This window comes from Ochotona curzoniae, unplaced genomic scaffold (genome assembly GCF_017591425.1).
Source record: "Ochotona curzoniae isolate NIBS_2020 unplaced genomic scaffold, NIBS_Ocur_1.0 contig_43, whole genome shotgun sequence".
Classification (NCBI taxonomy): domain Eukaryota; kingdom Metazoa; phylum Chordata; class Mammalia; order Lagomorpha; family Ochotonidae; genus Ochotona; species Ochotona curzoniae.
The window spans coordinates 26,790,812-26,805,014 of NW_024466218.1; the positions used below are offsets into that span (position 1 = coordinate 26,790,812).

Below are 14,203 nucleotides of genomic sequence, written 5' to 3' on the forward strand. Positions count from 1 at the left end.
GAAGTAATAAAAAATGAAGCTGTTTTTGTAGCAAGGACCCCATGATCCAACACAATGCTTGGGCATCCCCTGTCGTACAGGAATATTCACTTTCTTTGTTCTGCAGGTTGATGGAGTTCTTGGGAGCCACAAGGATATTAAGACCACGGCTTGGTGTAGGCCTGTACCTGACTCAAGGCACTTGGAGCCAGACAAGCTGTCTCCCAATATTAACCCCACAGATCCTAAACACCTGGTGCTGGAGAAAGGCACCGAGACCACCTGCCAGGATGACAAGGGCAGGGCTGCAGCCCCGTGGGCCCTATTTCGACTGAGTTGCTTTTCTCAACTACCCAAGAACAAGAGAAGGGCCAATGGGTAAAACATAGCTTTCACCTGAGATTGAGAGGGAAGCAGCAAGAGGAAAAAGTGAGGCTTACATCCAGGGAGTCCTGCGTCTCCTGCTTGGTGGGGTTCACACGGTGTAACCGTTCATAAATTACAGTGTCTGCTCCTTTGCAGTAAAGCCTGATGCTGCCTTCTGGGGTTCTTACTGGGAGCAAGGGAAAGAACACATACAAAGGTAAGTTTGCTTTCCTAATAGAAAACTACCTTCAGAAACTTAATTGAAAGTGTTAATTGTACTCACAATTTAGTGTTAGCTTAAAATCATCAGTGCAAGTACACAGAACTGAAAGCAAAACATTGCTCTCAAAGTTGGTAAACATTCATCTACAGTAAACATAATAAAGAATATGAATGGATTCTTCCTCAGTCAGCTCACTGTTCCATATCTTTTCAAATAGATGTTTACTGTCAACTATGAGCTACAGGCTGCACTAGCTAGTTCATTCCACAGCCATTTTTTTTTGTCCATGACAGTCATCAGGAATGTTTCTTATATAGGAACTCATAGCACTTGCTATCTTTAATACTCACACTATTCTCCTTGGGACCATTTGATTTTCTGAGCTGTGCGTTGCAATAATTTCGTCACAGTGTATGCCTCATTGGCTACTATATTTAAGTTGTCCTGGTTTTTGGTAAATACCAGTGAAATAATAAATCTACATCAGTGATAGGCACAAAGAGAAGGCTTGCAGACTCCTTAATGGAGTAACCAAAGTTGACATCACCACAGTGAGACAAGCCAGCATCCTGGGCCTTCTGACGTGGCAGCTGGAGAAGGGCACATCACTTAGATGCTCTTTTTCTGCCAGCAGTGTGTCATGAACCTGAATCCCAAGAGATCAGACAGACTCACGCTGAGGACTATTCTACAAGAGAAGTGGTCTCTGTTATTTAAAAATGTCAATTCATGAAAGATTTTTTTTTTTTAAATTCAAAGGGTGGGCCTTTGGCCTAGGGGTTAAGATGTCTAAATCCCCCATAAGAGTTCAACGTGCAGCTCCAGACTGCAGCTTCCTGTTAAAGAGAATTCTGAGAGGCAATACTGATGACCTAGTGTGTGAGTTCTTGCTACTCATGTGGGAGCCCTGGATTGAGTCCCACTTTCGCCTTCTGCCTTTGGTCTCAGTCCAGTGCCACATGTGAGAGCATCTGGTTGCATACACTGATGGAAGGGAATTTTTTCTCCCCCACCCCCATCTCTCTCTCCCTCTAATAGGTGTTTAGAAGACAGGTGAAGAACTCTTAATTGAGAGTAATGATCACCTAATGCAATACACAATCTTAAATTGAATCCTAGTATAGAAAAAAACATAAAGGGAAGAAATATCTAGGGCAAATTTGAAAAATTACAAAGAATAGGTAATATCTTAACTTTCCTGATGCAGATCATTATGTATTAAAAGTGTTCTTGTTCTTAGGAATACCTACTTAAGTAATGCGAGGGAAAAGCATTATTTCCGTATGTGATTTACTCTCAAGTGGTTCAGAAAATTGTGGTCTATGTAATATAGAAGGACTTCAAAAGGCTTATAGAAAACAGATTATGAAAAACCTGCATAGATTTCAAAAAGATAACAAAATAAATAGAAGAAAAATAATACTATCTGCTGTTTCACTCCCCTGATGCCTGCAACAACCTGGGCTGGGCAGGGTGGGCGTGGGGCTGGACTGGGCAGGGCTGGGCTGGGCTGAGCTGGGACAGGACTGGGCTGGGCTGAGCTGGGCTGAGCTGGGCTGAGCTGGGCTGAGCAGGGGCAGGGCGTGGGCTGGGACAGGGCTGGGCTGAGCAGCAGGGCCTGGGCCAGGCTGGGGCAGGGCTGGGCTGAGCTGGGGCTGAGTCCGGCCTGAAGCTGGAAGGTGAGCATGCCCTCCACATGGGTGGAAGGAACTCAGTTCCTTGGGCCATCACTGTTGCCTCCTAGGGTCCGTATGGACAGGAAGTGCAGTCAGCAGGCAGAGCTGGGAATCAAGTATAGGCCCTCTGATGTGGGAGGCAAGTGTTTTAAATACTAGTTTAAATAAACACTTCTTAAGCTTATCTTTTTAATTTTCCATTAACGTTTTCAAGTAACCTTGTATAATGAAATTGGCAAATCAAATGGGGCAAATGCTAATTATTGGAGCATGTAAAAAAATGCTTTCAAATTATGAGTTGAGACAAATTCAGCGTCAGGAAGTGGTCATGTTTCCATTAGGTGGTCATCTGTCTGGACTGCAGGTGTGATTTAGATTTCTAAGCACAACCTCACTGTTTTCAGAATTCAGAGGGACTTTGCAAGGCTGCACTCTTAGGCTGTCCTCAGAGGGCGCTGGTTCAGTTGCAGGTGCTCCTCCAAGCTCAGTGGCTGCTGGTCCCTAAGGTTAAAGTACCTCAGCACCACTGGCGCTTGGCTGCACTGCTGCTGGCCCTTTGAGCTGCGGGCAGGGTGAACAATCACATCAGAGGTCAGTGTTTCTGTGGAATCTTCCAGGGGACCAACTGATCCATTCGTTGCCTCCTTTAGCTTGGCATTGGTAAATAAAACAGGCCAAATGCCACATCAAGGTGAGTGGATTCCTAGGCAGACCCTGAGGGAGACCTACTAATTATAGACATCCGCTTCCGGTCACTGTTGAAGTCCAGAATGGCAAGGACATTGTAGGTCCTTTCGGTGCCCAGCTCGCTGATGGTGATCGTGTTCTGTGTCCTGGCGAGGAAGGTGAAGCCAAAGTTCCTGGCAGCGTTGACTAGAGCACCTTCATCAGGAGAGGCTGCCTGGTAGTTGAGCTGACCTAGCAAGGGAAGCAGAAGAGCTGTAAAACCAAACCCATTACTCCTCCCATGCTCTCCACTGAGGTCTCCAGGAGGGCGAAGCCAAAAGCATCCCTGGGGAGACAGGTCGCTGGCTCTTGAGGGGCATGTGACAGTGTACACACCTCAGGCTTTCAATTGCATGTCAAAGTACACACACTGACACAAACTAGGAACCAGCTGGCCAAGAACAACATTTTCCCATAGTCGCCATCCCGAGGAAAAACAGCAACATTGTCTGGTGTTTTATAAAATGCCTGGTTCTGGAGCAAGCATTGTGGCTCAACAGGTTAAGCCACTGCCTACAATGCATCCATATAGTTCAAACCAACATCCTGTTTGAGGCCCGCTGCTGCGCTTCTGCTCCAGCTCCCTGCTAATGCACCTGGGAATGCAGCGGAAGATGGCCTCAAGTGTTTTGGCTTCTACCAACTCTGTGAGAGACCTGAATGATCCAGGTTCCTGGGCATTATGGCCAATATGGGAGTGAACCAGTAGATGGAAGCTCTCTGTTTCAAACTTTCTCTCTGTAACTCTACCTTTGAAATAAAAGAAATATTTAAAATGCCCAATTCTGAAATTATATGTCAGGTTGAATATATATTTATATACTAATTATTGTAAAGAATTATTATTAGAGTGCAGACACAGAAATTGACAGAGAGCACTCCCATCCACTGGTTCACTCCCTAAATACTGACAATAATAGGGGAAAGGCCGAGCTCAAGCCAGGAGCTGGGGATTCAACCCAGATTTCCTGTGACAGTAATGGGGACACAGCTGTATGAGCCATCATGCATTGTCCCCCAAGGTTTGTATTAGCAAGAAGCTAGAACATGACTTTAATGAATGCAAAGGTACCACCGTTTTCTCATTATAGGCACTAGGTTTATTTCTGAAATGTCTGGCTCTCAACCTAACACTGTAGGGGCAGGCATCTGGTTCTGTAGCTAAGACACTGTGTGGGATGCCTGCATTGCATGTCAGAGTTCCTGGTTTGAGTCCTGGGTCTGCTTAAGACTCCACTTCCTGCTAGTGTGCACCCTGGGAAGAACAAGGATGATGTTCTAGCACTTAGATCTGTCACCCACGTGGAGTCCTGCAGTGAATTCTAGGTGCAGGCTTGCCTGGCTCAGCCCTGGTCTGTTATGGGCAGTTGGGAAGTGTACTGGGAAATGGGAACTTTCTTTCAGATAAAATGAAAATAAAATTTCAAAATAATATCAGTCATTTTCATATAGAAAATCTTTTCTGTTTCAAGTTTCTCCTTTTTAAAGAATTCCCTTTTTCAACATTGACTTATTTTTAAATTTATTTGAAAGGCAGAGTAACAGAGAATGAAAAAATCTTACATCTGTTGCTTCACTCTTCAAATGATTGCAATTGATTGAGCTGGGCCATGTTGAAACTAGGAGCTTCTTCTGAGTCTCCCACCTGGGTACCAGGGCCCAAGCACTTGAGCCATCTTCCATTACATTCCCAGGGACATTAGTAGGAAGCTGATTTGGAAGTGGAGCAGGAGCAGCCAGGACTCAAACCAGTGCCCATAGGAGATGCTGGCACCACTGGCAGCAGCTTTACCCCATATGCATAGCACTGGTCCTCTTCTGCCTCTGGTTTCTAGGGGCACTCAAAAGGTTATACTACGGGGGCTTCAAAAAAGTTCTTGGAAAATGCCTATTATGCAAAAAGCGACACATGGAATCCTAGCCTTCTTTGCATCAAGATGGACTTTTAATTCCATTTCCCTTGTACTTTTTGAGGTGCCCTTGTACTTAGTTCACCACAGTACATTCTTACCCTTAGCATGCAAGTGAAATTTGTTTGGCTACTCAGATTTTGACCCCTGCTTGGGTGCCTCAGGATTTGGTATTGCCCTTTCCTATCCTCCTCGTGGATGCTAACGACCCCTTCCCTGGATCTGCCCTAATCAGAACCCTGCAATCTGACTTTATTGCTATGAGATTTATCTTTCGACAGTAAGTTTCTTTGAAACTTGTTGATGCTATCATGGGCAGCCTTCTCCCTCTCTAGACATTTTATATTTGCTCCACGTGAAACATCAAGGGTGGAAGAAAAGAGGCCTTCTTTTTTATGCTGCTCTGAGATAAAAAGCAGAGAACTGCATGCAGTGAATGAAGTGAAAGCAGTTTGTGGTTCATTAAAGACACACCGGAAGAACTCCTTTTGTTCTTTCCGTAGGCTACTCTTTATATGAATTGTCATGTGCCCACATGTGATGTAAGGGCTAGCTTTCAGAGACACTAGACAAACATGCTGGAACAAATTCTGACAAAGGCACCTAAATGTCCACTTTGCTTGTGCCAATGCAAATGCATGGAACCACTGTTCATCCAATGACTAAGGCAATTGTTGGCTGGCGCTGTGTGAAAACCAACACACATGTCAATCAGGCAAATAAAAGCCCATGTCTGAACTTATTTTGTAGATAACCTTGATGTCCTCTTATCATGACACAGATAAGCTTTGAGTTTTCACTCTCAATATTAAAGTGATAGAAGGATGTTTGAATCTTTTGTCATAATTCAAGAGGCAGCCATTTTTTTTTTGAAGGTAGAATTTCACTTACAAAGGGATCACTGCATCTGGAGCTATCATTAAATGGAACACGAGCATTCAGAGTAAGGAGCTCGCATTCCACACTTTGCTCATCGGTCTGGTGGCAGGTACTGACCCACAGTCATGGCTGGAGTGAATGAGAGAAAGGCTTATCAAGTTCCTGACTGGACATGCACAGGAGTCACAGCCTGCATCATCTGAGTACCACGGGGACACTTACCATCGGTTCTCTCCACCATGACCGTGTGGCACACTGCAAGCAAGAAGAAGAACTGTCGCACTTCTGGCTCTTTGCCCGAGTGGATTTGCTCAATAAGATAATGGTCATAAAATACAAACTTGTCATCAGCATATGTATTCCAGCTAAAATCAACTTGCTGCAAGAAACAGGAAGGAATAGAAAACAAACAATTCCAGCATAGCGATGGATAACAATTTTCTTTGAAGCCAATTACAAACAGAATCTCTTTAAGACTTTAGTACATTCTTGTCTTACCAGAAGGGGTACCCCAAGGTGGGCTGAACCGTGTGTCTGCAGAAGATATGGTGAAGTTCTAACCTCTATTACCTATGAATAAGACCTGACTTGGAAACAGGATCCTGGGAGATAAAATCAGGGTAAACTGAGGACATCCTGGGCTAGCACTGATCATAATCCAGTGACAGGTGTCTTTATGAGGGCAGTGAAATGTGGACACAGGGACACACAGGGAGCACACCATGGGAGACAGACATAGATTGTGTCTGCCCGTCTACAAGTCACAGTGATCATTCTGCAACAGGAAAGCTCAGGAGGAACAGGTGCCTGCCAAGCCCTTGACATGCCTTGCAACCCCAAGGATTCCTTCACTCAAAGGACTTACCTCAATCTTGCTGTGACTGTGCTGAGAAGCATCTCGATGGTCTCCTGGGAAACAAACAGGGGAATGCAACTTGAGTTTGTGCTGGATCCGGAGGGTCCCCTCCTCTACCTGCTCTACTGTGACTGGCTCATGGCCTGTTTTTGGAAGTTCCATAGAGTTAAGAGCCATTTTGACATTTTTCAAGAGTTGTGAAAGAAAGCATGAATGTTTGACACAGACTGCATATCTCCTGTGCTACAAAGGCTAATAAAATACTGACTCTCTGGGTTTGTTGCAGAAAGCTCGCTGACCCCTGGGCTAGATGTTCAAACACTGGGGCCTGCCTTTTCTGGTGCGTGTCCTCTGGCAACTGGATCATACCCGGGGGCAAGGCTACCTTGAATGCCCTAAAATGGAAGGGACCGTCTGCACCAATGGGATCCATGTCCTTCTCGATCAGTGTCCTCATCAATGCACACACACACTCACAGCCTCCAATTTTCTATATGTGGCAACAACACCTGTGTGCCTACCTTTTATTTAAAAGTCGCACTGTCTTGATGTAAAAGTCAGAGCACACTGCTTTAACACAGTATTAGCTGTAATCATGTTTACAAATGCACAGTATCTTTTACAAAATTAAGATGGAATCAACTTTTCATTAAATATGATGAAACTCACATATAACTTAGCATCCCAAGAGTGGTATTTGGTGAGTACATTCACACTGTTGTGCCCCCTCACCACCATCTATCTGTGAAACTGTCTTTAAGATTGTATTACTAAGAATTTGTACCAAGTAGTAACTTACTCTTGCCTTAACCTCAGTCCTAGCTACCACTATTCTACTGTGCCTGAATGTGCTCCTCTCAGTACTTTATGTAAGTGGATATACACAATATTTGTTTTCATGACCGACTTACTACTCTATCCCAGTATCTTAAGGTTCACCTTATGTCAACTTGCTGCCTTTAAAGGCAGTGCATTCATGTTCCATGGCCCGTAGACTCACCCACGTCTATCCATTTATCCACTGAGGGACACTTGGGTTGTGGCACCTTTTTGGCTCTTGTGGATTAATGCTGGCATAAATAAACAGGGATGCACAAGTACCTGAGCCCCTGTTTGTAATTTTATTTTTTTTACATTTAAAAATATTTTGTTTTATGATGTAGTTCCACAGGATTTGGAATCACCTGTGCCCTTCCCCAAGGTCCCTACCCATCCTCACCCCCCAAGTTGATTTCCCCTGTAGTTTTACAACAGATGTGCTTTGTGAACAGTCACGAAGTGCTGTATATCTCTATGCATACAGACCAAAGATAGAATTCCAGTGAAAGAATTGAATCCATCCTAACAGTAAGATGATGGACTCTCTGACAATGTCCATGCCTACATTGTTGGGAAACACTTTAATAACAGCATGTAATTTTATTTTTACAGAAGCAGATTTACATCAGGCCGTAATTTGTTCTTTAAGTTTTTTGAGAGACGTGTGCCTTGTTCTGATGCTGCCCTCTCATGCATCTGTGCTCAAGGCTGTCCACATTGTTCCTTTGGTGTCCTTTGAGGCTGATATGCAGCAGGACACTGCCCATGATGTTGGCAGTGGACCAGAAGGTGGGCCATGCCCTAGGTCCCTCCAAGGCAGGAAGAGTGGCATCCACTCACCATAAATTTGCCCATTGATGCAGCACTTCTTAAAGGTCATGATGTTCTGCGTGAGCGTCCCTGTCTTGTCAGAGAAGATGTAGTGGATCTGCCCCAGCTGCTCATTGAGTGTGGTGGTTCTGGCCTTGGCAGGGGTGTCCTTCTCAGAGTAGTACATCTGCAAGTCCCAGTTGATGAAGTGACTCTGGCCAAGACGAATTATTTCCACACTAGGAGGACAAAGGGGGGTTACAGTCCACGCAGTGCTCAGGTGAGTGGCAGGGAAGGCATCTGATCCTTCCCCTGCCACGAGAACAAGCTGCTCTCCTCTGCCATGGTCGAAAGCCAATATGATTCCCAAATTCAAGCTGAAATGTAATTGCTCAGACATCATGATTGAGGTGGGGTCCCTTCAGAGGTGACTAGGTCCTGTAGGCAGAAGGTGAGTGGGATGTGTGCCTCCCCCTTTTTAAAAATAGATTTGTTCTGTTTTTAGTTGAAAGGCAGAGTTACAGAGAGAAGGAGAGATTCCCCAAATGGTTATAACAGCTAGAGCTGGTCTGATCCAATGCCAAGAGCAGGAACTTCCAGGTCTCCAAAGTGGGCACAGTGGCCCAAGGACTTGAACTATACTTTACTTTTCCAGGCCATAAGGAAGTGGAGTAGCCAGGTCATTAACAAGGCCCATCTAGGATACCAGCACTTAAAGTGGAGCCTTAACCTGCTACACCATGACACCTGCTGTGGAATGTGTGCCCTTTTAATAGAGGACCCCAAGAGCTCACCTGCCCCTGAGATTATGGGCAGATGCAGGGAGCCAGCTCTCACCAGGAGCCCACTTTGATCAAAACAACAGTATGTGCCACTTCTTAGTTTCTCTTCCACTCTCCATCATATTCAGACACCCCCCAGCCTGACCATGTCCGTTTCTTCCCCACAGCTGCAGAGGCAAGGGGATGAGGGTCCGTTTGGTAACAGATGCCCGTGAGCTATAAGACAGGGCAAAGGGGCTTTTGTTAAATAGATCCTACATTGTGGTCTCTCACATTGTGAGAAAGCACTTCTGCTGGTAAAGGTACAGACTGTTGAAAAGGAGCTGGACTAAAGGATCACCTCAGTTCTAAAAGGGATTTAACTACATCGCAGTCATCAGGAGGCTGTTTACACATCCAGCAGTTGTCAGATGGACCAGGAAATCTTTATGACAAGTTGATGGGACAATAACTCTCATCATCTCTATCTTCCAAAGAAGATTCCCCACATGCCTACGAAGCAGTGCACATCATTCCAGTGGCAGGACAGACGTCACTAAACCAGACAATCTCTGAACTTAAGGGTATTACCTGCTAAAATCCAATAAATATGTATCATATCAGACATAAAAATTCTTGCAGGAAGTCAGAGCAGGGTGAGTGGGGATGAGAGAAGAGAAGGGACAGTTCAGAGATACCAGGTAGAGCAGGTCAGTAGTGGCCAGAGGACTAGGTGACCTCTAAGCAAGGCCTGCAGGAAGTGAGAGAGCGGCAAACGGGTACTAGGCAAAGACCATGCCGGCAGTCACACGGCAGGTTTGAACGTCCTGTGGCAGGAGGCAGCTGGAGGGGAATGGGGTGACAGGAGACCAGGAAGGAGATGGACAGGTGGGAGGTATGCTCCAGGTGGAAAGCTGCACACTAGGGTCCTGGGCCATGTGGTCTGTGGGAGTTTGGATGAGACAGAAAGTGCACCGTAGGTTTAGAGACAAAGCATCTGGCCCAGGATTTAAAAGAATCCAAAGATCTAATGGGTGAGCCCTTGGCCCAGTGATTAAGTCACAGGTTGGTAGGCCCAGACATTCTATGTTGGAGTGCCTGGTTCTAGTCCTGGCCACTCCACATTCCGTTCAGCTCCCTGCTAATGCACACTTAAGGAGGCAGCAGGGGATGGCTCAAGTACAGAGGCCCCTGCCACTCACATGGGAGGCCTGGATGGAGCTCCTGGATCCTGGCTGCAGCCTGACCCAGCCCTGGCTGCTGGGGGCATTCAGGGAGTGAACCAGTAGACAGAAGATCTCTCTGTCTGCCTTTCTAATCAAATGAAAATGAATAATTAAAAAAAAATCTAGGAAGAAAAGTACGTCAATTTATAGTATTTTTAAAGACAATAGAAGGGTATTTCCAAGAGAAATAAGGAATTGCATTGGTCCTAGGTGTTTTAAAAACTCCAAACTTCATACACAGTTTGTTTTTGTAACACACATGGTTAGTTTTCAACCAAGTAAGCAGTGTAATAAATGACTCCTTTAACAAAGGTAATGCTTGTCTCAGCTTTGGAAGGGGAGCTGTGTGACAGATCCCCAGATCCCCAGGCTTTCCTTTCGGTCTAAACAACAGCAGTAACCACCCATAATAAAATTAAGACAAATGCACATATAATAAAATTACAATTAAATAAATGCTCCTAATTTAATTACAGGTATGTGTTTGTGTGTGCACGTGCTTGCGCGCCCACATCTCTGGCGTTCTCTTACAGGACTATGAACTGATCCTGGCTGCCAAGTGCAACCCAAGGCACTGGCCCTCCCTCCCCGGCCCAGGAGTATGCAGTACAACTGATCAGTGACAGCAAACGAGGATTCGGAAGAGACAAAATAAATAATGAAGAATTGTCACCAACCAAGGGGACATGACCCTTCCTTTCTTACTGCGATTGAGATCGAGATGAGAAACATGGCGTACTGAGAGGGGGAAGGCAGGCAGGGACTTCCCTTCAGGAAGCCCAAGAGGGATTTTACAAGCAAGGTTGGGTGTGACAGTGGGTAGCGAGGCAACTTCATATAAAAGGGAAGGCGGGCTCTGGAACAGGAAAATTCAGTTCTTCCTTGGCAGTCTACATCTTCAGCTCAGGAGTAGCCTTCGACCTCTGAGCTTCGGTAGCCTTATCAGTAAGCAGGTCAGGATGCATGGTGCCTGGCACAGGATACACAGTCAATGTCCACTTTCTTTCCTTCTATTACCCTCAATTCTAAAAGGGAAGTTAACTGTGCCTGGTAACCCTGGAAACATCACTGCTAGGAATGAAGGTGCTGGTAACAAGGACTGCATTCTGGAAGCAAAGGCCAGAAGGACAGGGCAGCCTTACCTGACATACAGGGAGATGGGTACCATGGTGTTCAGCACAATGATGTAGCCCCAGAAATTCAGGAAGCCGCGGTAGGAGGGGGTAGCGTTTTCGCCATCGTACAGGTACCAGGAATAATTGCCGATTTGCGCTTCCCAGTAAGCATGGCCAATAGCCAGACCAGCAGAAAGCAGGATAAGAACAACAAAGATCTAGAAGACATGAGACACTCATAGGTATTGCAGAGGCGGATATCTGACCCCATGCATTTCATAGATACTAATATCCTTAATATTTTATAACTTAGTAGTCTGAAAATGATAAAAAACAGCACCTTCCAAAATGCTTTTGAAAAGTCTATATGAGTGACTGATTAATCCTACATCACATACACAATGTGAAGATTAGCCTCAAAATTATCTTTTGAAAGAGAAGAATCTTAAGTAACAAATATCTTATAATCAAACTCTTAGGGGATAGGGTATTTTTCCCATCTAGTTTTACTCTGTATATTAACATGCTATTTGGGAAGATAGCCCATCCTCATATGAAACAACGTTTAAGGATGCTAAGTTGGGATGCTTACAAAAATGTAAGCAAGGAAATAACTTCAGAAAGAAGGAAGTTTCCCCTGCATTTGGGTGATTATTCATGAAGCTACAATGTCAACAAGCACTGCATGCCACTGTAAACAGGATGATTTAAGCAGCAGAATAAGTACTATGTCGTGAAAATTATGAGCAAATAAAGAAGGAATAAAAAGAAGTCAGCTCTCCTAGAGGTATTTGTTATTTGGAAATAAAATTCCAGGGACAAATTTAAATGTGTACACACAATTTAGGAATTATAAATATTAGAATTCCCTAAGGCTCTATGACTTCAAACTGAACTAAATATTTGACAAAACAGTTTTTGTTAGTGAGTGAGAAGACTGCTGAAAATTCGGGCTGCCTTGTGTGTGGGCGCAAACACAGGAGGCTGGCGCCCCTCTCCTTGTGGGACCTGTTTGCAGGGTCTGTCCTTGGCTAGTCTCTGGGAACTGACATTTCAGCAGAGATTCCTAGCTCCTTACTTCTTATTTTCGTTGTGCCTCACTTTGTGCAAAGAACACGTGGCTCATAGAGACCACCTACGTCCTCCTTGGGGTCTGCGATTTTGGCACTTGCCAGGCAGATGGTGCCTGTGTGATGAGCTCTCGGCGTAACCTCCCAGGAGTTGGGTCTCCAGTGAGCTTTCCCAGCAGACATGTCTGTATTTCACAGGCTGCCACAGAGGGTCACTGGGAAAACTGCTGCTTCTCGGTGCAACTCCCCTGGATGAGAACTGCAAGCTGGTCTGGTTTCCTCTTGCCTTTGCTCTGTGCGGCTTTGCCGATTCTGTTTTGTACCCTGTGGCTGGAATAACTTGTCACTGCGAGGATGATCACATGCTGAGCCTAATGGGCCTTTCTATTCAATCACTGAACCCCAGGGATGGTCTTGGGGACCCCCAGTATATTTTATATTTAGCCTTGCTGTATTTCAGATTTCTGTAGCACATGTTGGGGCAAAAAAAAAAATCACATAAGGGAATTATCCTTAGGGAAAACTAACAACAACGTAATCAGGAGTCCAGTTCCACTGCCCTGGTGGGGGCTCCCTGGTTTTCCAGCAGGTCCAGGGCCACCTGCAAATGCCGCTTCCCCTTTCAGGGTGATTCTCCTGTATGAATTTTCATTGCTGCAGAATATTTTTCTATTCCACGAAAGAGGAAGCTTTTTTTTTCACATTAAAAAGCATACATTAAAATTAGAACAACAGACAGCAGTCTAGCCTCTCCTCTTCCAAAAGGGAAAATAAAATAAATACCGTGTAAACCATGTAGTTCATCAGGTAATCAATTTTAGTTCTTTTAAATCTGGTTTTTCCACTATTCTTCATTATTTTGGTGTCAGCACCTAAAATTAGAAAAAATTTAGCGTGATAACAATTGAGATGACCAATTTGGCAGCAGGTCAATAAAAATCACTGCTTCTGTGGTTTCAGTGGCAAAAAAAAAAAAAAAAGGCATAAAAGCAGCCTGTTTCCTTAAGTCTTAAAGCTTGGGCACCTCAGCTTCCCCAGAGCTCTAAAAGTACCTGCAAAGATGACTAATCCGTGGCAGACATCCGTGTTCCTGATGACGCAGCCACGCAACAGGATTTTATCAGCATCCAAAGGAAAGCTGGAGTTCCTCCAGAAGAGCGTTCCCGTGAACTTATCCAATCGGTTATTGGGCTCTTCACATTCAATAAAACCTTGGAAAACAAGACGATGCCCTTAAGGAAGCCCCTGGGAGCCTTCTGGCTTTCATCAAATGGGGACCAGATCACCACTTCAACTGAAAACTAAGTTAGAGGTGTTTGGTACCAACCGTCAAACCTTGCCAGTGTATCTTCTCTTTGGAGATGCTGGTCTGTGATTTCGAGGGCCATTTTGAACTTTAAATTGGTTTCCCTAAAGAGACATGAAATAAAAGTTTAAAAGGACAAATTTTGGAGTTCAAGATGGCACGTAGAAGCAGGCATTGCAGCACCATGGGCTGTGCTGCCAATTGGGATACCCCATATTGGGTGCCTGGGACGGAATCCTGCCTTCTGGTCTGATCTGGCCTGGCCTGCTAACGTGCCTGGAAGGCAGCGGTGACGGCCCAAGTTCTTGGGTTCCTGCCTCCCACAGAGGAGACCTGAGTGGACTTTTAGGTTCTTGGCTTCAGCCCTGGCATCGAGGGCACAGAGAGAATGAACCAGCAGATGGAAGATCTCTATCTAACTGTCCAATCAATAAAATTCTTTTTAAAATGGAATATATAGACAATCACACAAAGTAACACT

The 14,203-nt window shown here is 44.9% G+C and overlaps 1 protein-coding gene across 1 annotated transcript in view; it reads right to left on the reverse strand.

The window, feature by feature from the left end:
- The window catches only part of ATP8B1 (ATPase phospholipid transporting 8B1), a 103,676-nt gene that overhangs the window by 15,934 nt on the left and 73,539 nt on the right, over positions 1 to 14,203 (reverse strand). The window contains exons 9-17 of the mRNA XM_040985046.1: positions 13,744 to 13,826; positions 13,469 to 13,627; positions 13,200 to 13,288; positions 11,374 to 11,564; positions 8,275 to 8,483; positions 6,625 to 6,668; positions 5,982 to 6,138; positions 2,974 to 3,162; positions 420 to 532 (exon numbers count right to left, since the gene is read on the reverse strand). Of these exons, the coding sequence (XP_040840980.1) occupies positions 420 to 532; positions 2,974 to 3,162; positions 5,982 to 6,138; positions 6,625 to 6,668; positions 8,275 to 8,483; positions 11,374 to 11,564; positions 13,200 to 13,288; positions 13,469 to 13,627; positions 13,744 to 13,826 (1,234 nt within the window). The remainder of the gene's footprint in view (positions 1 to 419; positions 533 to 2,973; positions 3,163 to 5,981; positions 6,139 to 6,624; positions 6,669 to 8,274; positions 8,484 to 11,373; positions 11,565 to 13,199; positions 13,289 to 13,468; positions 13,628 to 13,743; positions 13,827 to 14,203) is intronic.